Source organism: Oenanthe melanoleuca, chromosome 1 (genome assembly GCF_029582105.1).
Source record: "Oenanthe melanoleuca isolate GR-GAL-2019-014 chromosome 1, OMel1.0, whole genome shotgun sequence".
In the NCBI taxonomy this organism is placed as follows: domain Eukaryota; kingdom Metazoa; phylum Chordata; class Aves; order Passeriformes; family Muscicapidae; genus Oenanthe; species Oenanthe melanoleuca.
Window position 1 is genome coordinate 29,833,729 of NC_079333.1, and position 21,787 is coordinate 29,855,515.

A 21,787-nucleotide genomic window follows, 5' to 3' on the forward strand; every position below is an offset into this window, starting at 1 on the left:
CTGATCCAAGTTCAGTTGTGTGGGACACAGTAAGAGGAACAAACAAGAAAGTAAACTGTGTGGACTCTGACTATCATCCCTGGAGACAAACATAGCTCATAATATTCTACGGACTGATCCTAAGTTTTTCTACATCCACATTGCACTGATGTAACAACATTATTTATTCCCTCAAGGAAGGAGACATCAAGTACACTTTCCAGTTACTTTGAAAATCAGGATGAGAAAAAGGGTATCGGGATGATTCTCCTAAATGGAGACCTTCCTTTGGAAATCCAGCCTTTAAAGAGCAAGTCACAAGTAGTTTCTAGGCCTGTCCAAGACCTGTCTTGCAAATGGCATTAGTTTGCATACATAGTATTCTGTTCCACTTCCCTCCATCCATTCCCCATCTCCCCTTGTTATTGGAACAAGCATCCAAACACGAGGAGCAAGTGACTCTGTCTGCACCTGGGGAACCAGTGAGACTGACTATACACAAAGTGCTGCAAAGTGCACGAAGTAAACCAGCCGAACAAACGGAGCTGCGCCGTCGCTCAGCTCTCCTCAGCAACCTTTGGGGTTGTATGGAGCAACAGCAGATCTACTGGCAGGCATGTGTGCCCCTCTAACTGCAGTGCTGTCCCCTCTCCTGCTCCTCAGCTCAGGTGTGGGGGGCCAGCACTTACAAGATGATAGTCCAAAACCCAAGTTGTAAGACTTGCTTTCAACTGCAGTTGAATTGGAACGCTTTACATCACAGATTCAGCTATAAAGACTTATCTACTTTAGCGTGTTTTATTCTTTCCCCCAGAAGCTCTACACAATCTTTTATTTATGTGTTATATTAAGCAATATACATCTTTTGCAATATACAAAGTAAGTTAAATTACTCTGAAATGTTGGGACAATCATTCCCACGTTTTTGTTGTTTGGAGCTACCTCAGTTAGTCACACCTAATCTAAAAGAAGAACTTGGTAAGTGATGTGACTTTCCAAAGTGACTAGTAATCCTCAATACCCCAACTGCTTGGTCTCCAGAAATAACTTCCAACTGATAAATATTTCTGAAGCCAGAGCCCTCAGTTAGGTCTCAAACTGGGTAAAGCATCAAAACTTAAACATAGATTTTTTCTTGTAAGGGGATATACCAGTAAAAAAACCAGCCAAACCAAAATAACAACAATTCAAAAAAAAACCCAAATGGATAGTATCTGCTGGATTTTTTTACTTTCTGCCTTCCAACATTTTAAGTGTGATACAGCCCCTATGCTGTTAGGGAAGGGGAGGCAGAAGAGCAAATGTGATCTTGATTCTGTAAATCCTTGCTTCAGACAATAGCCTAAATGCTTCTATGGAAGTTTTAAACACATAAAGACTTGTAAAATTCTGCTGCCTTATTTCTAGAAATTCCCATACCATATGCAATGCCAATTTTCCCTCCCAAGTTACTGTTTTGCTTGAAGATACTTGATCTTCACATATATTTATATATATTTAAGGATTTATATACCTACCAAATCAGAAGCATACATCAAATGCAAATACATACCTAGAGTACACACTGCACATCAGAACCACATTACAAGTCTGTGAATAGTAGTCACTGCACATGTATCAAACCCAATTTTCAAGGTCTATATAAAGCTTTTTTGAATTAGGTGATACAAATCTCTTTGTCAGACCAGTTCTGGGGGCGAGCATTACTGCCATGATTTATTTAAATCACCGTGTACAAAGTGAATTTTAAAAAGCAGGTGCTGTAAAAATTCCTTGTTTACTTTTAATAAAAGAAGTCTGTAAAAATATGTAATACAAAATCATTATTTGAAGGTTTAGACTAGAGCTTCCTGCTGAAGAAAACTGAAAACCATGTTATAAGCACCTGAAAACAGAGGTATAAAATGGACCCCCTGAAAATGAAGGATTAAAATTATTAAACAGTTGCAGCATCTGGATACCAGTGTAGTTCAAATAATAGATGTGAAGAGAAATCAGAACAATTGTACCACTACCATGCAATTTTTCTTTTGTGAACATACATCTTTTGACTCTTGAGTTTCTCAATGTAAGGTCTGTTACCAAGAGTTCAGACACAGCAATTAGAAAACAGAAATGAACAAAAAACAAGTCCAACTAAGTCATTAGCTCCCATAATATGGAGAGTAACCGAGACACTTAATACAACAAAATCTTCAAGGTGACACTTCAAAAATGAGCTTTTTAGAAAAAAGCGTCTCTTGTTTCTCCTAAGTGCTGCTAGACCAGAACAATCTTTTCATTCAAAAAAATAATCGGGAAGATGCAGCGGTTTCATAATGTAATTCAGCATTTACAAAATCAAAGTATCAAAGAGTTGATTGTTCAGCACTGACCTTGCTAACTAGGGGCTGTTAAATGTGATGTTGTTTTCCATCTTATATCAAGAACATGCTCAGGTTTATCAGACTCAACAACCAGAAGACAACAACTGTGGTGAAACCAACCCAGTTCTTAATTCTATGCCCATTCTGCTTAGATTAACACACCACATTCATTACAGCAGAGCAATCCCACTTGTGTACTTTTTGTTGCTGAGTCACAGAAGCCCCACACAGGGAAGCAAACAGCCAGCATTTATCTTGGTGGCACAAAAAACCCCATTCCTCCACTTGATTTACATGTTCTTCTTCCCAGTAGTGCTACTTAGGCTACACATAGAAATCAGCTTTCCTTCCACTCAGTTATATACCGAAGAGCTTGCAGGTAAAAAAAGACAAAGCTTTTAGTGACAATCTGTGTGGAATAAACAAGAGTTTGCTGAATGAATGCTCTGCATGTTCAGCCAGTAGCTGCTTGTTCTCTTTTAAAAGAATCCCATGCCTGTTTCCTGTTCCCATATGGTTTGAGCTTTAAGCCCAATGCTACACCTGAAGATCACTATTCAAAGACAACTAACTTCTGATCTCTGAGCACAGAAGGGCACAAGACTGTAAGGACACCAGGAAGACATTTTCACTCTGGAATCACATACACGTACTGTAACAGCATGAACCCTGTGTGATAGCTGGCCTCTTGTCAGAAAATGTCATCTTCCCAAATAGGAGATGATACATTTTCCACCAAGCAGAAAGCCTTAAAAATGACAAAAACACCAAATTTTAAAATGGTAATACTTTCCAGAGCACTTTTTGCAGTTTTTCCTTGCATACCATTCCCAGTGATCTAAGGAGGAACTCTAGATCCAGTGGGATGAAGCCATCTCAGGTACCAAGGTTGACTTCTTAGAAAAGTTGCTTTTAAGAGACCTATAAAAAGTACAATTTGGTAACAACTGGCCATTTTTAGAACATGACACTTCTGATGCAAGCTTCAATGTTCCTATTTTGCTTCCTGGTCTTTCCTGCTTTTACATTGCTCTAACTCTGAGTACTCAATTTTTTTCATGATTGATGTATCTAGAATTGTAACTCTTTTGTATTTTCTTACATATACAAGTGCCTCCTCACTAAGTATTTAGCATTTGGAGTTGATTCTACAAGCGAGAACATTTGATCAGATACTAGAAGGCTCCATCAGGCAGCAAAGGAAAATATGGCACTGCCAAAACAAATGAGGAACCATCGATTCCACAGAGCCGATGGATGTGTGTCAGTTTGCACTGCAAGTATTAAAAATGCTCAGCAGCTACTATCATGGACAAGTGGAAGCCTTGTGTTCTTACTTTTTCTAACACACAAGTATATTAGAATTTAGAAGCACTACATTTATGCATCACCTAAGCAAAGAAAAGCACTAGAGTAGCTTAAAACGCTACATATGCTTTTAAGAACTCATTCTAAGCTTCTGTGGCTCTTCACTACCCCATTTTAATCACTTAACTGTTAATTGTTAACATCAGTAAGGTAGGAAAACACTTAATCCTTGATGAAATTAAATTGTCATGTAGAGTGATTTCTCTTCGTTTTTAGTCACAAGCCTGCTTAGCACAGCAGATAATGAGCAAGTTCCATCTTTTTGCATCTTTCTGATCCTAGTTTTATAGTGTGATATGTGCACTGCTAAAACCCAAACGAGTAAGAGTCACGGAGTGGTTCTGACAGACCTCATGGAGAACAGAGGTGGGGAAACAAAACCAAGACTTTAAAGGCCAGAAGGTAAATTTTGGATCTAGGTTTTCTAGAGAGGTATTCAGTAAAGGCCAAATGCTGGTTTTATTATAAGAAAACAGAAGTGCTTAATGACTGAATAGTAAATACAATATAATTGAAGGGAATCAGGTGGGGGAGGAAAGGAGAACTCACTCCTCAGTGGCAGCAGCAGTTTTGGTGCATCCATTGCCGGCAATGGACATAAACACCAGTCAAAAATCCAAATCTCAGAGCAAAAGGATTAACAAATGTGACCTTTTTGGATTTCAATGTTTGGCAGATCTGTTTGAGCTGTCTGTGTCCTATAAACATGTAAAAATGCTACAGCCTACATCTTAATCAGAGTCAAGAGAAAACTGAATGCTCTTGATGTGCCCCATGTTGACTGGGTGGGGTTTTTATTCTTCCATTGTCTTTTTCTTCCCCCTTGAATAAAAGCATGTATCATTTCATGCCTGCTTAAAAGTTGATGAGATATCTTGGAGTCAAGCGTTTTCTCTCAGAAACTCTGCCTTCTTGAAATCAGTTGGTCACATGACAGTTATCAAAATGTATTTTAAGAAAATTCTAATGGCCAAAGGCCAACAACTACATTCAAAACCTGCTAATACATCCAGGCAGATAAGGAAAACCAAAACAAAACACACGCAAATGCCAAACAGGAAACCTCCAAAAGGAAAACTGTTCCATTTGTTTACTTCAATTTGAAGTAGATAGTAAGGGCATGAATGGACCAGTCATGGTTTATTTGAAAATCCCTCCATCCTCTTATGCACTTGTCATTCTGTGGTCAGTGCCATTTGTACAAACAATTTTGTTCAAAATACTCCAACTGGTGTTGAAACTCACGTGGTCGAGCAGCGAACGCAGGGTTTTTTGTCTGTAAAAGTCTGCAGTGCTTACAGACTTACTTGACATCCAGCTTACAGACTAACTTGACATCAATATGTCCTCCCACTAGACACTGTGCATTGAAGGACATCTGATGAACTGTGCATGAGATCACTTTAGAAATTCATGGCTAGAGTGTTTCGGCTGTCAAAAACTTCATTACAGTACACTTCACTGTACAAACACTTTAAAGGATGTTTATTAGGAAAGTCTGCAAGTCATAATGAATAGCAGAGTTCTTGTTTATGGTACCTTCTTGGCCTCTAATAATTCTGTTTTCCTCCAGTATTAAAATCAAACTGCTTCCATGAAGGTGATTACTAAAATGAGCTATGGTATGTTAACCTACAACTCACAAAATGCGACAGTACAGACATTAATTTTGCTTTTAACTGTCTGTTAAGTTGTAATCTAAGTTGTGAACATTTAAATATAATATATATCTCATATGAAAAAGCTAAAGCACAAGTGCTTCTGCACCACCCCCCTCCCGTCCCCCCCACCCCTTGAGCCAAACCCACCCCAGTTCCGGTTTGGGCCCTGACTGATTTGGAATGCTTTCTTAGGCCACCCATTTCCACAAATTTGTATGCACTCAGGAAATATAAAGTCAAAAATATACAAATCTCTTGTTGTTATAAGGTTTTTGTGAGTGAAATTACCCAGGACCATGGACTTGGAAGGAGAAGGAGGGGTAAGAGAGGGAATTTACAGCGATTCATCTTCGAAGTTCAAAACTGGTCACTTCACAGAAAGACTGCAGGACTGGTGAAATTCTTGCTTCTAGAAAGTGATACTGTAGTGGAGAATTTTCTAGGAAAAATAAAACAGCTTTTAATAACTGGCCCGCTGGTATGAGCTACCGTGGAATAAATTAGCACAAAAATGGAAGTCTTATAACTGTTCACTGTTACAGACGTAATCAACAAGGTCAGTCACTCTCAAAAGTTCATCTTCATCTTCCTCCGGCCCTACCGCCTCCTGCCCGCTCCCCGTCCCGTTGGGCGCCAGGCTGGCGCTGGCCGTGCTGTCCTTGGGGGCCTGGCTCTTCTCGCTCGGCTTGCCAATCAAGTTCTCAATGGTTTTCCCTGGGCTCTGTCCGTTGGTGGAAGGCAAGTCCACCAGGCTGTAGTCCAAAGGGCTCTCTACTTTCCCTACGTTATCAAAGTCATCTTCCTCATCGCTCTCTATCCGGTAGCAGTGCTTCTTGGGGTTGTCTTGGGGGGCTTGTGCTGCTGGCAGCTTAACTGCAGGGGTGGGGGTTTCTGCCTCGTTGTTGGCGTTCTCGCAGGTATCTTCCTCGTCGGTCTCGATTCGATTCAGGCGTTTGCGGACAGGCTTCCCTTCTTCCTCCTCATCCTCTCCTTCTTCCTCGGAATAGTCGTCTGTACTTCGCCGACGTTTTCGAATCAATCGCTTTGATTCCTTTGTGGATTCATCGTCTTCAGAGTTCTTAGATGTGTAGCTCTCTGGAAGAAACAGCAGACTTAGAGCCATTAGCAAATCTCAATATTTATTTTTCATCTTTCACATTCATTAACAAGATAGCTCTCTGAGCACACACATTTGTGTCTCCTTTCCCAGGTTTCCCAACCAAGCCAAAAGGCTTGCATTCTTTTTGCTTTTTAAATAAACTTCTAATGTGGCAAGTATCAACAATTTATGGATATTCTGTTTCCAAGCTGAGGAGTACCAGAGGCTTCAGAACTAGGTGTTTTCTCCCCTAAATCTGGTAACTCCATCCTGGGACAGTATGTGCTTTATTTACACCTTGACAGAAACTCAGAACCCAAATAATGGCTCCTCTATCATAAAATTCATGCATCTACACACACACAAAGCTGTACTATACCCCTGCCACCCCCAAATTATATACAACTTCTTACTGAGGCACTCAGGCTGTCAAGGTTGCCTCATTTTCTGAGGAACCTCGCATCCATTACAACTGCACCGCTCAGCATTCAGAAAGCATGACCTAAGGTCTGATAAGCCAGGCACCCACAATCCAAAAGCCAAAGTCAGTGGCTGGCTTTGTAAAAGCTAATTAATTATAAATCACGAAGCACACCAATCACTCACAGTGTGCCTGACATTATTGAGAGAAGCTTCCTCTGCACTTGGCACAGCTCCTTAAACAGGAGATGAAATGAGTCTGAATCATCAGCACAAACACAGTCAGGGCAGACAATGCCCTTCCTCTTACAGAAGAGAATCTTTAGAGGCTTGTGGGATGCAGCTTTGTGACCACTTAACAGAAAAGTGGTGAAACAGCATTAGTGCCAATTTTGGAATCCAAACACTCTGTGTCAGGCACAGTAAATTCAGACCTGGAAGTCAGGATTAGGGTCAATACTAAATTTCAGAAGTGACTCAATGCATCATAAAGTACCAGTGGGCTGTTTCAGAAGGAGAGTTTCTGAGAAACATCAAGGAACTCTAGAAAGACAATTCTGTGAAGTCTTGGAATTATGTAAGTTTCCCTTCATGATGATGCTGACATACACCTGCTCCTGGAAATGCTGGACAATCTATTTTACCTTCACTATCTGAGGTGGAGAGCCTGCGTTTGTGAACTCTTCTCAACTCCTTCCCATATCGGACACTTTTCTGTGAGCCATCACTTTCTGAATCTTCCTTATAATTAACTTGTCTCTTCTGATTCCGTCTTGATCTTCTCCTCCTCGTTTCCAGGTAATCATCATCACTGTAATCTGTGTAATCACCACTCTCTGTATGAAACAAAATAGTGATGTGTGTTATTCCATCAAAGCAAAACTGCCTCACATAAAAAATTCAGGTAATTTCCTTATGGTGTTTTTGTTGCCTGATCTCTACTGGTGTCAGACATCTCTACAATTCCTGACACTGGAAACAACCTTACCATTGTAGTTGATGGCACATGTTACCAGTGGCTCAGGAGAGTCTGTTCTGCTTTTAAAATTTAAATAAATTGTACTCCACTAAAAGAAATTTAAGAACAGGTAGGTAAAAAACTACTGACAAGATGAAACTTCAAGACCTGAGTTATATAAGTTAACAAAAATCAGTTTCACTCAATCGTGGGTTTGCATAAAACAGAAACCATACAGAAGAAACTTACCATCAACCACAGTTCTTCCTGCACCAGTCTACTGCAACTGGTGTCTTCAAAAATTAAATTTATTTACATCAGTTGAAAATAGCCTCAAATCAACTTCAGCTGCCTTTGACTGAACTATGTCAGGAACAATTATCCCAAGATACACTTCTATAAAAGTCACACACTGTTCCTAAGTTAGTGATTGACATGATTGACATGAGTCACAGATCAAAGTGGCATCCTCTTTACTTCCTAAAATATTAGGCAAAGAAACAGCAAGTTGGCAAGAACATAAATAAATAAAGCCTTTTGCAGGGCATCTGATTTCCTTAGCTCAAAACAGGCTTTAAAGCAGGATCCTGATGGACAATAATGAGGGTAAGAGAGAAATAGAAACACAGTTAAGATTATACTTTTAAATATATACAGAATGATACTGGAATCAGTTGATTTTATCACAGATGTGTGTCCACCAGGAAAGAAACAGCTGCTCTTGTGCATTACAGAACAGATAAGCAATCTCTTTAGACTTCTGCCAGTATCTTCATTGATAAGAGCTTATGATCAGTGCAAAGATGCACTGAGGACAAGGAGACAACAATCACTCTGATCACTCATATTGTTGTCTTCATCTGTCCATGTACGAACCTTCCTTTTGGAAATCAGTACTCCAAATCAACTTACTCCAACATGTTCATCATCTATATTCTAGACAGACATATAAAACACAGGAAAGAACACACTGCCATAAGTTAACACTCCAGTATAGTTAGAACTTTAAGTTCACAGTAAGAGTGAGAACAAAATGAGTGCTCATGTATACAGCACTTTTCAGTCTGTGTCTCAAATGAAGCAGAAACAAGGAGGACAGTCTTCAGAGAAAGATGCTGATCATGGAAAGGTTTAAGAAGTGCACTGGTACTGTTCTCACACTTCAAACCATGCCAACAGAAAATGCAGTATTTGAAGGACAAGTAGAATAAAGTGAATTATTAGGTTCTCCTGTGATGCAAGAACCTTCAGTTACTAAAGATTTTAAGGATAATTTTGTGAGAGAGGTTCAAGGTCTTTGCTTTCAAGCTTCCCAGAAAACAGAGAATGAAGTTTTCTTCTGAAGTTTTCTTCCATAAAAGTGACGGAAAACGTTTCTTTCAGAATCTTTTTCATAGGTCTTCTACAAGCTATAAAGAAGAACACTTTTGTCTCCATCCTATTTCCTATAATCACGTGTCAAACAGGAGAGGTATACAGGTAGCTGAAACTATCCACAGTGGTGATCTTTAGAATCATAACACAAGCATTTATTTAAATACATAATTACCTAGAAATGCAATAACTTAGTGCTCAATATCAGTTTCCTGAAAAATACTGATGGCAGAACAAATAGCAACTTGACTTGAACAAAGTAAGCAAACAAGTTAGTGTCAGTCATGACAGAAGCTCAGACTTACATTCTCCCTCTCTCCAGAACAGAGTATGTAAAATATCGAAGGTTGCTTATACTCACCAGACTCTCTGCTTGAATTTTCCTCAGACTCTTCCTCTTCATCATCTTCAGAGTATTTTTTCTTGACTGTTTTCCTTCGTAACCGCCTGCTTTGCCTCATGGGCCTGGAGAGGTGTCGCCTGGATATGCGGGCACAGAACTCCGAGTCACTGTCCTCATTTGATGGTGGGTCATCTTCACTTTCATCCAGATTTTCCTCTGATACAACAAACTCATCCTGAGATCTACTCAAAGGAAAACCCCGGACAACAGAGATAGGTATCACAATCAAAGGATTGAGCTAATACTTGTACTTTACAAGCAAGTGGTAAGTATCATTTTACACAAAACAAAAAAAGCACAATCTTATAATGAGGACCAAAGGCCCAGAGAGAGCAAGCTGCCATGACTAACTTGAGGTTTCAGATATGTATTCAGCTCTACAGTGCATGACAGTACACAGCAGACTAGAACAGCAGGTGGATACAAACACTCTGTCAAACCAACACTGCAGGTGGCATTAACACAGGACAGATCCTAGAGTGCTCATATGCTTCACTGCAATGTAATGTCTGCATAGCAGTAACTGTGGAGGGAAAAGAAACAACAACCACTTTCTAGCAAAGGTGACCTTTCCTTCACAAACCCAGCACTGTCCCACACAATTTCTGACAATTAGAATATCGTGTCTTAACACAAAACTATGGCTCTAATGCAAAACATCCACCTCACAACCTTATAAACTTGTAACTTTCCTATAATTTCAAATGAGCTGAGGCTTTTTTGAAAACCATTGAGCATTGAAGGTACACAGTCACTTGCATTTGGCTGCCAGCTGAATTTAAATTCCACTGTAAGATCCAGAAGGCCCAAAGCAATGGATGGAGTTGAAAATGCATGAGCACACTTTAACAAATCAATGCACTATTAATTCTGTGACATTTCCACATTGATTGGAAATTTCCAGCACATGTAGCTCAATTAGTCAGGATGCCACTGAAATGTCCTCAGTGTGGTCACAGGTGAAACACAAAGCTCAAAATTTGCATTTATCTTGTATAGATTTTCCATACACTTAGTAAATTGACTCAGTGATTGGTGTAAAGCTTTAAATGTTGCTGGTAAAGAGCCTACAGCCTCATGTTTGCTTTATGATGTTGCTTCATTGAGGCATAAAGCTAATGCAAAATTATCAATTTTTTTAACATCAGTCATTGCCCAGACTGAATGATGAGAAATTCTGTGGAAAGTGAGTTTAAGTCAGCCAGAGCAATGACATATTTTTTTTTTCTACAGTATAAGCCACTTCTTTGGCTGTATTCAAACTCTACCGCCTACAGAGCAGCAATCAAGAACTAATTTCAGAATCTGTCTGAAAGGTTATGTGTGCTCTAAATAATGAAAATTTTCCTCTTCCAATTTCTAAATGACAATCAGGCCAAAAAATCCCACAAAACAGGGATTTTCAACTCTTATTTTTAAAAGGGAACATCCAGTCTCATTTTAGCTACATTTTTGTTACAGATTTCTGCTCGACAGACATCAGCCAGAGAACTGAGCCCACCTGGCTCCTTCACTAACAGAAGCCTGTAGTGAGGCCTCAAACATCACAGTAACCTTTCCAAAATGTGTTAGGCTTAAAATATAGATTGGATTATGTCAGCACATGGATCCAGAGTACAGTTTTTCCAGTACAATGACATTCTCCTAGGCTAAAAGGACTCTATGGCAGGGGGTTTGGAACTGGGTGATCTTTAAGGTCCCTTTCAACCCAAAGCATTCTGTGATTCTCTGACTCCTACTGGCACTGTGAAGTGCCATTCCAGCACCGGGAACATGCTCCTGATGATCATGTCAGGGGCACTGCAGAGCTACAGAAGTCAGTGACTTGTGGAGAGGTTAAATTGCTAACCTACCCATCGCTGATCTTGAATTCATCCTCACTCTCCTCTTCATCCATGTTACTGTCACTATCCAAGTCATTCAGTCGCCGTCGTTTCTTGCGTCGTGCTGCAGCAGCCCTTTGTGGTCGCTTGTTTTCCTTCCTTTCTTCCTCTAGGATTGTGGAAATGTCTTTTCCACGGTGACCTGTGATATTTGACATGTCTTTGCCTCTGCCAATGCCTAAATTCAGTGACAGAAAGGGGAAACAATATCAAGTTTATTTTTTATTTTAACTTTTTACAGATCTTTCTTGCATGTGCCTAACTTCAGTTTATTTTCTGTCAAGCAGAATATTTTCTTGTCAAGCAACACTCTGTCCAGAGTCTTGCTCCTGACACACATAGCCCAGCTGTGGTCACTTGAAAATATTGAGGTCCATGCAGAAGGCCATGGTTAAGTATCTGCATTCTGATGCTCAACCCCAACCCACATTATTACCACACCAGTGCCTTTTGAGAGGGCAATTACCAGGAAACACACTTTTGTAATGTTGAATATCCTTCTTGGGAGATGAAGGGTTTGAGTTGTGGTTTGGCCAAGAAGTGGAGCATTTAAAAAGGTGCTTTAGTGTTGAGACTTGGTTATATTTACTATAATGGATCTTGTGTTACACACCCACAGACACGATTTTCAGATTGTCTGCATGCATCCATGAGCTTCTGAAACTAGTGAGTGTCTGGAGATGCCACAGGCCAAACAACCGAAGGACAATGTATCATGGCTGTTTTCTTCAGGCAAGTTAAGGTGATGCAGAAGCACAAATCCACCTCCATCCCTCAGATAGTGCTGAAGATCGCTGTTTTGGTCCCATGTTGCCTTAACAGGCAACAAAGAACAGAATTTCACTTTATTCATGTTCAACTGAGACGTGCTAATGGAACTGGATTAATATTTCGACAATCTGGTACACTCAGTCTTTAGAGGGTCCGACTGCAGACCAATTTGTGAGCCCTCGTTTTACAGGGGACAAATGTCAATAGCACTGCTGCCAATTTCCAATTTCAAATCCAAAACTTATTCATTACATATATAAAGACCTGTACAGGCTGGATTTAACTATCAATTTTTACAAATTTTCTGACATCTTTTGGCAGCATGCAATTGCCATTCCTAAGGGAAATTATTTAGTTCACATTGAAAAACCCAGCAGTAAAAAAAAATCCCTGGCAAACTACAGAGTTTGAAGGGAGAGAATTATATTTGTTGCTTCTTATATTAAAATAAATTTGCTCTCTTCTTCTTATCACCATTGCAATGCAAAACAAGTAACATCAAAAACATACCTCCTCCATCAGCCTCCTTGATATCATCTTCAATTGCCTCATCAATTGCCTCATCAAATTCATCAAACCTAAAAATAACAGCTTCCATTTACCACTTTGAAGTGAACCTTAATTAAATCGTTACAAAAACATACCTCAAAATCTTCAGAAATTACATTGCACAGACAGTGGGCTGGATACATAATTAATTAACTACAATAATGGGCCAGAATTTTAAAAAATGGCTATTTTATTATCAAAGTTGTGTTCCTTACATCTCTTTGCTTGCAGATTATTTACCATTGCCTGTCTTACCATTGACTTACATGAACAGAAATCTCCTTCAATTTTACACAGCAGGCCTCTGAATTTAACAATATCTAATCTGAAAGTTCTTTAAAATGGTTTCAAATAGCATTTTCACACAAAGTACTCATCATTTTTTCCACAACTTTTATTAGATGACATTAGCTTTACCAAACTTCAAAGCAGCCTGAGAATCATCTATTAAACTCTGTAAAATTCTTTATTCTGTCCACATTTTCCTTCAGAACTGATTTCACATAGCTGCTTTCTACTCTTAAAGCTCATGATACCTTATGGATCTGCAATAGTCTAAGCTGAACAGATAAAATAAAACACAAAGTACAAAGTTCCTCATAAATCTACATAAGTAAGTTGTAATGCAATGTTACATAACTGAATAGAACAAACAAAAGCAAAGTCTGAGTGTACTTGTCCTGCAACAGCTTTTACAAAACTATAAATTTCTGCACTCTGAGTAACTCATCGAAAGAGAATGGCAAACTGAAGAAAAGATACAATCCTTTCAACACAGATGACCTCAGTTTGTTTCTTCAGTTATGAATTCAAATTCCATAAAAAAGGATTGTTACCTGTTCAAAAAAATAGATGCTTTGAGCTTCAACATGCAAAACTATAAATTCTAGTAACTATAAAGAAAAGAATTTTTATTTAGATGCAAATTTTTCTTCTAGTTTTTTAAAAAGTTAATTTTTTGTATTTTTTTTCAGATACAACTAAAACTGTTATATTCCTTATATTCCTTAAAAATTCCACTTCTCAGTCATGAAAGAAAGATTCCAGTTATATTTACCTCGGTCCTCCATAGGAGCCTCCAGCAATACAAGAGAAAAATAAATCTAATATTCGACTCTGTATTCCAATAATAAACATAAAACACTTTCTCATTTAAAAACAAGGTGATGGACTTCTAATATCTTTAGATTCCTCAGAAACAACTGCATGCCACTCTTAAGGCAGCTCTACCTGATGCCTTGGGTTTTAGCTTTTATATTTTTCAGAATCTCTGCTGCTTGGTGTGTAACTCTGAAACTTCCTATTAGGTGTTAGTAAGTTCTCTTCACAGGGTAGTTAGACAAAACAATCCCTTCCTAGCTGGAGAATCAAGGACAACTATTAGCCAAAAAGCATAAACAACGGTGAGGGAAAGAGGGCAAGCCAGGGAACTAAGACTTCATAGCCTGGGGCTGTGGTTGAAGAATTAACCCCAGTATGTAAATGAACCAAAACTTACAGAAGTGTAAAAACTCATAACCGGAATCCATCTTGGATTTGATTTGGGTGTAGCCCCAGAAGGGCTCTTGCACTGCCCAAAGTGTATCCTTTCAATAAATACCTATTTTATTCCTTTTACTCTGTCTAGTCTCTGTTCCAGGTCAGCCTTTCCAGGCAACATACCCAGCAAAGAAATAACTCTGAAATTATTCCATCAGTTATATTAGTTCCACATTACTCAAACATTGTTTTCCCTCCATACAGCTAAAAAAACCCCCCTTCTTTAAAATGTGAGAAATCACTTAATGCTTTCAAACCACTGCTAAAAATAACCTGAGCTCAGACATGAGCTGACAGCTGCTTGTCCATTAGGTGTAATGGAACATAAGTTCTGCTGCTGCTGCTTTATTCATGATGCAGGTTTTTGCTAACTTGCTCACAAAAGGACTCAACAGATGGGTGATACAAAGCAATTATAGATACTTTAGAGAACCAGGATACTCTACAATACAGATCTGTTTCCTAGTGGAATAAGACTTTTAGCACTTAGTTTCCCCTGCTGTCACAATTCTCAGTGAAACCAGTGGAACTTCACTGCAGACATAAAAATCTGACACACTGATATGTGTAATCTTTTCACCAGCTCAAACCTATGTGTATGATGTAATCTGTAAGAAAGATTATCACTTTTTATCAGAAGACTGATTTTTCTGAAACATTACATTCAATAAAAATTTACTGTCATTGCACAACATGAGTCCTGCTGAAGTGCCACACACACCCTACAGGCAAGGGTTTTTTTTTCCCCTGGTCAGATGCTGCCTGACCTGGAATTAACATAACAGCAGATCTATGTAGTCTTGCCTGTAGCATAATATTCCTTACAGGAATGCTTAATTCCACAAAGCAGCAATGGCATTTTCATTAGTGTGACTTCTGCTGTTCATTCAAAAAATTACCAAAATCCAACAGCTAAGCAAAGTCAGGCTGAGTGCTCTGATGAGGGTGGAAAAACCAACCTATACAAATGCCATGCCTCTCCTCAGCAGCAAAACCAGGTTGACTATAAATTCAACGATGGTTACTGTTGGAAAGTTTATTATTCTAGTATTGGAATGTTATAATTTTTTATGATAAAGGCCTACATAGAGCAACTACTGGAAAGACAGGTTTTTTTAACATTCCTAATGCATTCACAACAAAACCCCACAATCTCTCAGGCAACCACATTCTTTTCTAATCCCAAGGGCATTCTACTTGCCTGGTGATGAAGATGATACAGAGCATCACAAGTTATTATTTAGAAAGCACTCTATAAAAACAACTTAGTAATACACTGAGAACAAAAGTTGCTATTAAAATAATGCTGAATTTTGAAACCCTTAGTGACCTATTCTAATTTCAGAGTCTTGGCACTTTCATTTAATAATTGCATTTTCGTCACAATTTCTCTAAAAAGTATTTTTAGACGCAGGGTGTGATAATTACATTGTAAGTTTCATTCCCCTTTCATATAAGGAAGATCTGAGGTGAAAGGGGGAAGAGAGTAAGGAATCGAAGGCCTTGAGACACAAGAAGTCTCTCTTGCAAGAGAAAGGAGAGGTTTAATTCACCTGCTTTAATTCACTCCAGAAACTGCAGTAGTACCAAAATCTTCTCCAGTATTCCTGAACAAAACATCATATGTTTCCATTTTTTAATGCATCACCCTTTCATTATACCACCTCATGCTCTCACAACCACCCAGAATAACCAGTATTCAGAGGAAAGAACAAAGACACTTTAGCTGGACTTCTCTGTTAAATGTAAAAGTTTACATGAGAAGTGGTGAGCTGATTCAGAAAGGAAACAACAGTATGACTTTTTCTGTACAAGCTATTTTTACAAGCTGCTGACCTGTAGCTTATGCACTTTCGGGTTCTGGTAGATCTCCTTTCAAGTTTTGATTTGGGCTTCTTGGAATCTTTCTTCTTTTCTTCCTGACCTTCAGGTATTTCTGGCTCCTGTTCAGACAAGACAGAAGTGTCAAAAGCTATAGCTTCTCCCTCCCTCCCTCCCTCCCTTCACATTCATTATGACTGAATTCATAATATAGATTATTCATTCTGTCTAGAAATCTCATATGCCCAACACATCACATTGTAATATAGAACATATAGTGTAATATAAATTGTAATATAGTGACCTATTACAGCAATTCAGGTGAATTTGGACATTTTGCCCTTACAGGCTACGTAACTTTCCAAACACAAGAGTTTAAGGGTTCAGGCTATTGGAGCATTGTGCTTATGCTGCAATGCTGAGATCACGCCTTGGGTGATACTCCCAGGACTAGTAAAAATGTGTCAGCTGAACAAACTGTGGCCACCATCTCTATATATTGAGCACAAGGATACCTTTACATTGTACAGTTTCAATTAAGTTTTATGCAGGTTAGTTGGCAAGTTATTAATTTAAAAGCAAAATAATCTGCCCCCAGGCTGCATTTTACAAATATCTGCTCTCAGCCATAGAATCTTTTGCAAGTTTGTAAAATCTGTTATCGTTTTTCTGGTATTCAAAGACAGGGAGAAAAAGCTGGCCTTGTTACAGCCAGGCAGAGTGGAAAGTCTATGCTTAAAATGAACAAAAGTTTCATTTTAAGCTCCAAATAACAGATTATATAATTCCAGATGAAAGAGTTTGGCTAAGACTTCAAGAGACTTGCTTTAAAGTGTATTTACGTGAGAAGAGGCTGTTCTTCATGTGAATTAAAGATTTCTCCTCTTTTCTCAAGAGAAATATTTTTTTGTACAAAATCCTCTGTTAATGAAAAACTAAATGCTGGCAGGTTTTAATCACGTGACCTTAACATCCTGAAGGTGGAGGCAAATGCTATGCTGAGATAGAAATATTACGTATTCCCTCTGAATCACAAGCCAGAAACATTTGTTTCCATCAGTTCCAAAGGAAAGCCATGACAATTAGCTCAGACCCAGATAACTTCACAGCAAACACCGGAGTTAAGTAACTGATTCCCACCTATATAAACTACTGAATATAGAGCACTCAACTGAAAACCAACTGTGATGGGCAGGGAGGTAGTCCTGCAATCCCTCACTGGGAGGGGACTCTGTGTGAAATCAGGTGGCTCTAATAAACACCATAAAGCTCCCTTGGTTTCTCTGCTATATTCAGTCTAAAATGAAGGATCTAGAATAATTTCTGATCTGCATATAGATTGACTTTTCTTTCCGAGATGCTACTAGCACCTCTGACACAGCAGTGAGAGACTTCTTCCCCAGGAAGTTTGGAAAATATAACAATAACACCACATAGACACAGTAGCTTACCTGAGGTGGAATGATGTTCTCAATACTGATACCCACGTACACCAATCGCTCTTTTCTTGAGGAGAAAAAGAAAATGAAAATAAGCATACAGAAAGTCTGCAGGTATCTAAAATAATGCTATAATTAGCACCGTTTGTAGCTCTTACTGTATCACTCAGCAGAAACATCCCAAGAGGATGTTCCAAGCGAGAAGTTATTGAAGTTGGGATTATGTGCTAATTCTCATGTGATTACATTTTCATGCATGTATAATGTAAGAGATTTCCAACGAGTTCTGACAATCAACAGTACTTAAAGGCTGTGGGCAGACACCACAGAAATTACTGAATTTGGGGTATAAAAAGTAAGTAAAAACCAAGTGAAAAATATTAATGCTGTGATGAAGATTATGTTGTCAGATCTGTAACTACCACCCATTGTGAAGATGATGAAAGATAAAATGGGAATTCAGAATCACAATGAACTGGGAAAAATATGTAAAGGTAGGAAGCCATCCAAAATGGGTAAACTCCAGGTATTAGACCTAATCAGGAAGAATCAACTCCAGAAACACCAGGGGATAAATAACTGCCTACAGAGGAATTCTTTTCCAGAGAAGAGCAGCCTGAGCAAAGATCAGCAGAGTCAAACTGCTGCTCAAAGAACTGTGATGGATGGATGTGCAAATAGGACAACAGCCAACAGGACACCTGAAGGACACCTGCCATGGCACTCAGTCCTGTTCACACCTAGCTGGACCACTTAGAGCCATCTGGGCACCACACATTCCCCAAGAAACATGTGATCCAGCTCAAGAGTTCAGAGCTAGCCAGTGGGAGGTACTGGAGGGCAGCAGACACGCCCTGTAGAGAATGGCTGAAAAAAGAGGATGGATCAGTGTAGAGAACACTTGACTGAAGATGCGAGAGAAAGAAGTACTCAAATACAGGACAGACTCTTGTAATGAGAAGCAGGCTGTCCTCCTTGCCCATAGTGTGTTACAGGATTAAATCTATGGAAGCAAAATTCAGTTTAGACTTAGCTTTCCTCAGCACAGACATTCTGCATCATATGAATTGCCTCGGGGACAACTGGCTCCTGAAGGACACAGATCTTCTCTAAATCCTGTTGTATCTGTCAGTCTCAACTAGACATGGACTTCCTAACACTTCACAAACAGCACTACATGCTGATCTTCATGGTGCTGAAGTGAGCTTTCAAAAAAGCAGTCTCTGAGGAAGAAGAGCCAGGTACTAATACAGACTAGGGTGGGTAACCAAACTCTATCACCACAGGCCTTCCCTACTAGCCTTTTTCTAGGAAAATAAGGCGTAATTTAAAGAAATTAAGAGCACAATGAAAGTTGCTGGCATTTACTGGTGTCTGAAAGGACCCTGGATTTTTGAATTGAAGTGTCTCAACCAATCAGAATCAGACCATTGAAGTTAAAGGAAGTGCACGTATGAACCTGTTGCATTACACTTGAGTTGCAACAGGATACATCATGCACATAACTGCAAAAATACCCAAGACATATATTAATTTTAGATATGTTTACTTCCCTGTGTTATGTTTTGCAAATAGAAGCATCTATGTGTAAAAATTTGGTTTCCAAGACTTTCATTAAGTTCTAAAGAATCTAAGTAAATTTTGAAAGTCTTCTGAGTAGCCTTCTGCACTTTCAAGCATAATATTCTTAAATAAAATGAACAAGCATGGTTTCTAAAGTAATACTTATAAAGAGGAAAGTGGATTTTAGGCTGTTTTACAGCTAAAAAGACTATGGACTTCGACAACTTGGTATCATTATGTCTACCAAAATGACTGGCTGTCTATATAAGGAATTGGTTTTGCATCCTAAAGTAAATATTCCTAAGTGACAGATGAAAATAAATCCTCATCCAACTGGGCACAATTAGATTGGCTGGATGAGGAGGAAGGATGCTGTGCAAAATCATTACACTCTTGAAAATTAGTTAAAGTAACATTTTAAGGCAAGGAATACAATTACTGAAATGAGAAGGGAACTAGATGGCAAACATTTTAGTATTCAGCAAGTGTCTTTCGTGGTTTACTCAACTTCTCATTTCTTGTAATGCAAAACATCAAGAGACAAGAGATGAGAAAAATTAATCTGCTTTTAAACATGATCAGCAAGGTTCTCCAGTTCTGCTGCTCTTCTTCCTGGCTTGAGTATACACTGCTTAACAAATCAGCAAATGAAACAAGACAATCCTGCTGAGGTCAAGGTCTTGAAATGAAATACAAAATTATATCAAATGAATTCCTTATTCCTTTTGTGAAAGACAGGAGCTCAAGACTTTAACCAAAAGTTTAAACATTTGAACCAAGACATCTCCAAGGGCAGCAGCAGATAAGCACTGACTGGTGATGTCTTCCTAAGCAAATTCAAGAAAACATTTTATCTCAACTATGTGGCTGCAAAAGCTGCTACAGGGAACTCAGGAAAGTGTGTATGAAAGCAAGTATTCAACTTGATTTGGCCTGGGAGAACTAGACAAGTAGTTCCTAGAAGGATTTTCCATCAAGAAGTCTCAGAGTATCGAATATGGATTAAAAGGGAGATCCTACAAGGCTTTAATATCCACTCCCTCCAGCTGGTGGTAGGAGATGATTATAGAAGTTAGTCTGTACATGAGAAACCTGAAATTCAGGCAGGCTGTTGTGGTAGCACCCTCAATTCATGAACAGAAAAAGGGGAGGCAGAGGGGGGAAGGTTTGATTTCATCCATGTATTTGTAAGTCAATGGGAAAGCTGAAGGTTTAATTTATAAAACCAGTGACATAACAGTTTGGGGATGCGCAAGCACACGGCTGAGCAGCTGAATCAGCCTCAGTCAGATTACTGAGAGCTGGAAAGAACTCAACATCATCACTACTTCAAAAATCATGACAGCAACACTGGCTCAAAGAACCTATTAGGTAGACAGATCCATAATGACAGAGTTGGATTTCTTCTCTTTGCCAAAAAGACAGACACCAACCACATACTGAGTTTTTAGAAACATCGCGTTCAAGTATGTCTGTACCCCATGCAACGAACCTGCTTTAACTTACACAATGAGTTTAATAACAACTATGATTTCCTCTGGCATTATGATTCTTCAGCCTTTTTACCTTATTATTTGCTACAACAGCAGTAAATTGGAAGACTTCAATATTCAACTATTGCATTGTGAAGTCTATCATAACTCCAGCTTACTTCTAAGGAAAAAACATTGGAAACTAACTAAATAAAAAACTCAATTTTATGACATACAATGTAAAGCATTAGGTTGGTTTGGTATGAGGATCAAATTGCAAAACAGTTATTAAACATCTGTTTCAGACACTGAAAACTGCTATGATATCAACTGTATTCTCTCTTGTTGCTCTCAGAAGACTGTGTTTTTATACAACACTGGGCATTTCAAGAAAGCAAAGACAGACTGGCAAAACCTTGATTTTCATGTAATGTCTGCCAGCAGAATATTTACCAAAGTAAGTCCAAAAATACTGTTCACTAGTAATGAGCACTCCCACCATAAAGCAAAGCAGCTGATTTCCTGTGTGTCCCATACTCCTGGCACAGATGGAGGCTGTGTATTTGCTGAGTTCACTCATAAAAACAGCTGATAGTTTCATTCCCATAGCTAGAAATTCAGCAGAACTGGCAATGGATAATTTCACCACAGTATGATCTAGATACACTTTGAGCAGAAGTAGTGATATCAGGACAGTTGGTACTTGATCTGTCACTATCATTGTAGCTGATGCAACAGCAATAACAAACAGATTTGAAGAAAGCTGAAAGCAGACACAGATTGTGCTCCCATCTTCCCAGAACTGACTAACTACATCTTATGTAATATAACAGTCCCTGCAAAAAATATAAGCCTGCACAACTACTTTCTTTAAAAGGGTCTCACCTTCTGCACAAATTTGCCTTTCAAGAGAAAATCCATGCAAAGTTTTGCTTAATAATAATTCCACAAAGTACTCAATATATGTCCTAAAAGGTATAAATTATGCAGACCATGTTTCATGTCCCTCATTTCCAGGCCTGAAAACTGCCAATAGAATGTTCCAACTGTTAAGGCTGTTGTTCCTAAATGCAGTAAATACATTTGCATCTAGCCTCTGGTAATGGCAGAGATGGACAGCTG

At 38.8% G+C, this 21,787-nt stretch overlaps 1 protein-coding gene across 1 annotated transcript in view; it reads right to left on the minus strand.

Annotated features, from left to right (window-relative positions):
- Positions 1–1,667: 1,667 nt before the first annotated feature.
- RSF1 (remodeling and spacing factor 1) overlaps positions 1,668–21,787 on the minus strand; it is a 64,123-nt gene continuing 44,003 nt past the window's right edge. Inside the window, exons 10-16 of the mRNA XM_056481947.1 lie at positions 17,643–17,697; positions 16,207–16,313; positions 12,793–12,860; positions 11,482–11,689; positions 9,587–9,810; positions 7,538–7,729; positions 1,668–6,469 (exon numbers count right to left, since the gene is read on the minus strand). Coding sequence (XP_056337922.1) covers positions 5,895–6,469; positions 7,538–7,729; positions 9,587–9,810; positions 11,482–11,689; positions 12,793–12,860; positions 16,207–16,313; positions 17,643–17,697 — 1,429 coding nt within the window. The 3' untranslated portion in view covers positions 1,668–5,894. The remainder of the gene's footprint in view (positions 6,470–7,537; positions 7,730–9,586; positions 9,811–11,481; positions 11,690–12,792; positions 12,861–16,206; positions 16,314–17,642; positions 17,698–21,787) is intronic.